We start from the raw sequence: 1,509 nt of genomic DNA, 5'->3' as shown, positions 1-1,509 counted from the left end.
GTGCGGCGGCGGGCGGGTGTATCGCTTCTCACAGCGCGAGGACGCCTGGAGGCGCGGGGTCTCTGTCGGATCTTTTTACTTTTTCATTGGATACGCACAGAGCACAAGCTCGCGCGAGCCATGCACGTGTTTATTATATATCGTGATCAACTAATCCTGTTGACACCGTTCCGTGCGACTCTTATACTCACATGGCAGCCAAACGCTGCTGAGACACAGCAGCAAAGCAATCGACGCCCTATTGCAGCTGCTGTCGCGCTCCATCACGCGTGGCGCACATGTCTCGCAATACAGCGCGTGGCCGCACGCGAAGCGGACCGAGCGCGGCGCGTCGTAGCAGAGGTCACACAGGCGCTCCTCGGCCCCAGCCGTCTCCTCCATCTCCCCCGCCGCCTCGACTAGCGCCTCCAGCCGCGGCAGCGCCTCCACGAGCGGCATCCGCTTCTTCTTCTTCACGAGAGCCAGCCCAACCACGAGCCGCGCCAGCTCCTCGGCCTGCGCCGCCGACCAGCCCGCGTCGGCCGCCGCGATGCTCTCCGCCGTGTCGGGCTCCTCCAGCGCATCGTCGCACGCGTTGAGCAAGCCGAGAGCGCCGCGGCCGGTCAGGGCGACGAGCAACGTGCTGCCGAGCGCATAGCCATCGGTGAGCTGCGAAGCCTGACCGTCGTGCATGATGATCGAGTCCATGTAGCCGGGCTTGCCAAAGATACGCTGCGTCGACAGGTGCGAGACCTGCTGGCTGCCGCCGGCCGTCGCCTCTGCCGCGCGCGAGGACCACACGTCGGCGAGGTAGCCGTTGCCGCGCTCGTCGAGCAGGATGTTGCCCGCCGAAACGTCGCGGTGCAGGATCATGGGAGAGCGCGTGTGCAGGTAGTGCAGCGCGCTCGCCGCGTCGCGCAGCACGCGGAGCCGTGCGGCGCGGAGGAGAGCGGCTGAGGCGGCGTCTCGAAGCCGAGCATGCGGAGCCGCTGCAGCGCGGCTGGAGCGCGGTAGAGGCGGTCCTCGAGGCTGCCGCCGCGGCAGAGGGGGTAGACGAGGCACGCTCTCGCCGGCGCCAAGCAGACGCCGAGCAGGGGAAGCAGGGACCGGTGGCATGCCGCGCTGAGGGTGCGCACCTCGCTCTGCAGCTCGGCGAGGCCTTGGGCGCCGACACCGACCAGCGCTGTCTTGATGGCGAACCCGCAAGCGACGCGCGGAAGCGACGGCAGCGCGCCGCAGCGGTAGACGCGCCCAAAGCCTCCCTCGCCCACCTTGCGCGCCTCGGCAAAGCCGTCGGTCGCCGCGATGAGCTCGTCGAGAGGGACGGCGGCGGGCGGCGCGGCGGCGGCGGGGAGTGCGGGGACGCTCGCGGCGGCCGCGTCCGGTGCCGCCGGCGCCGCCTGGGGCGCCGCGGCGGCGTCGAGTGCCGGCGTCGCCGGCGGCGCCCTCGTCCTGGCCGCGGGGGTCGGCGCCTCTGTCTCCGCCCTTGCGCGCGCTGGCCTCCTCCGCCTTCGCCGCCGCGCGCGCCGG

General features: G+C 71.0%; 1 protein-coding gene across 1 annotated transcript; it reads right to left on the bottom strand.

Moving 5' to 3' along the window:
* Positions 1-278: 278 nt before the first annotated feature.
* Positions 279-1,379, bottom strand: EMIHUDRAFT_124117 (hypothetical protein; the record flags this gene model as incomplete). The annotated part of the gene is made up of 2 exons (XM_005769545.1): positions 279-1,008; positions 1,116-1,379. Coding segments are annotated over 2 exons (994 nt in total), but the record flags the coding sequence as incomplete, so codon positions are not given.
* Positions 1,380-1,509: the final 130 nt, after the last annotated feature.

Source organism: Emiliania huxleyi, assembly GCF_000372725.1.
Source record: "Emiliania huxleyi CCMP1516 unplaced genomic scaffold EMIHUscaffold_4176, whole genome shotgun sequence".
NCBI classification, from domain to species: domain Eukaryota; phylum Haptophyta; order Isochrysidales; family Noelaerhabdaceae; genus Emiliania; species Emiliania huxleyi.
The sequence above is the reverse complement of the archived record's forward strand: the minus strand, read 5'-3'. Positions and strand labels throughout refer to the sequence as shown.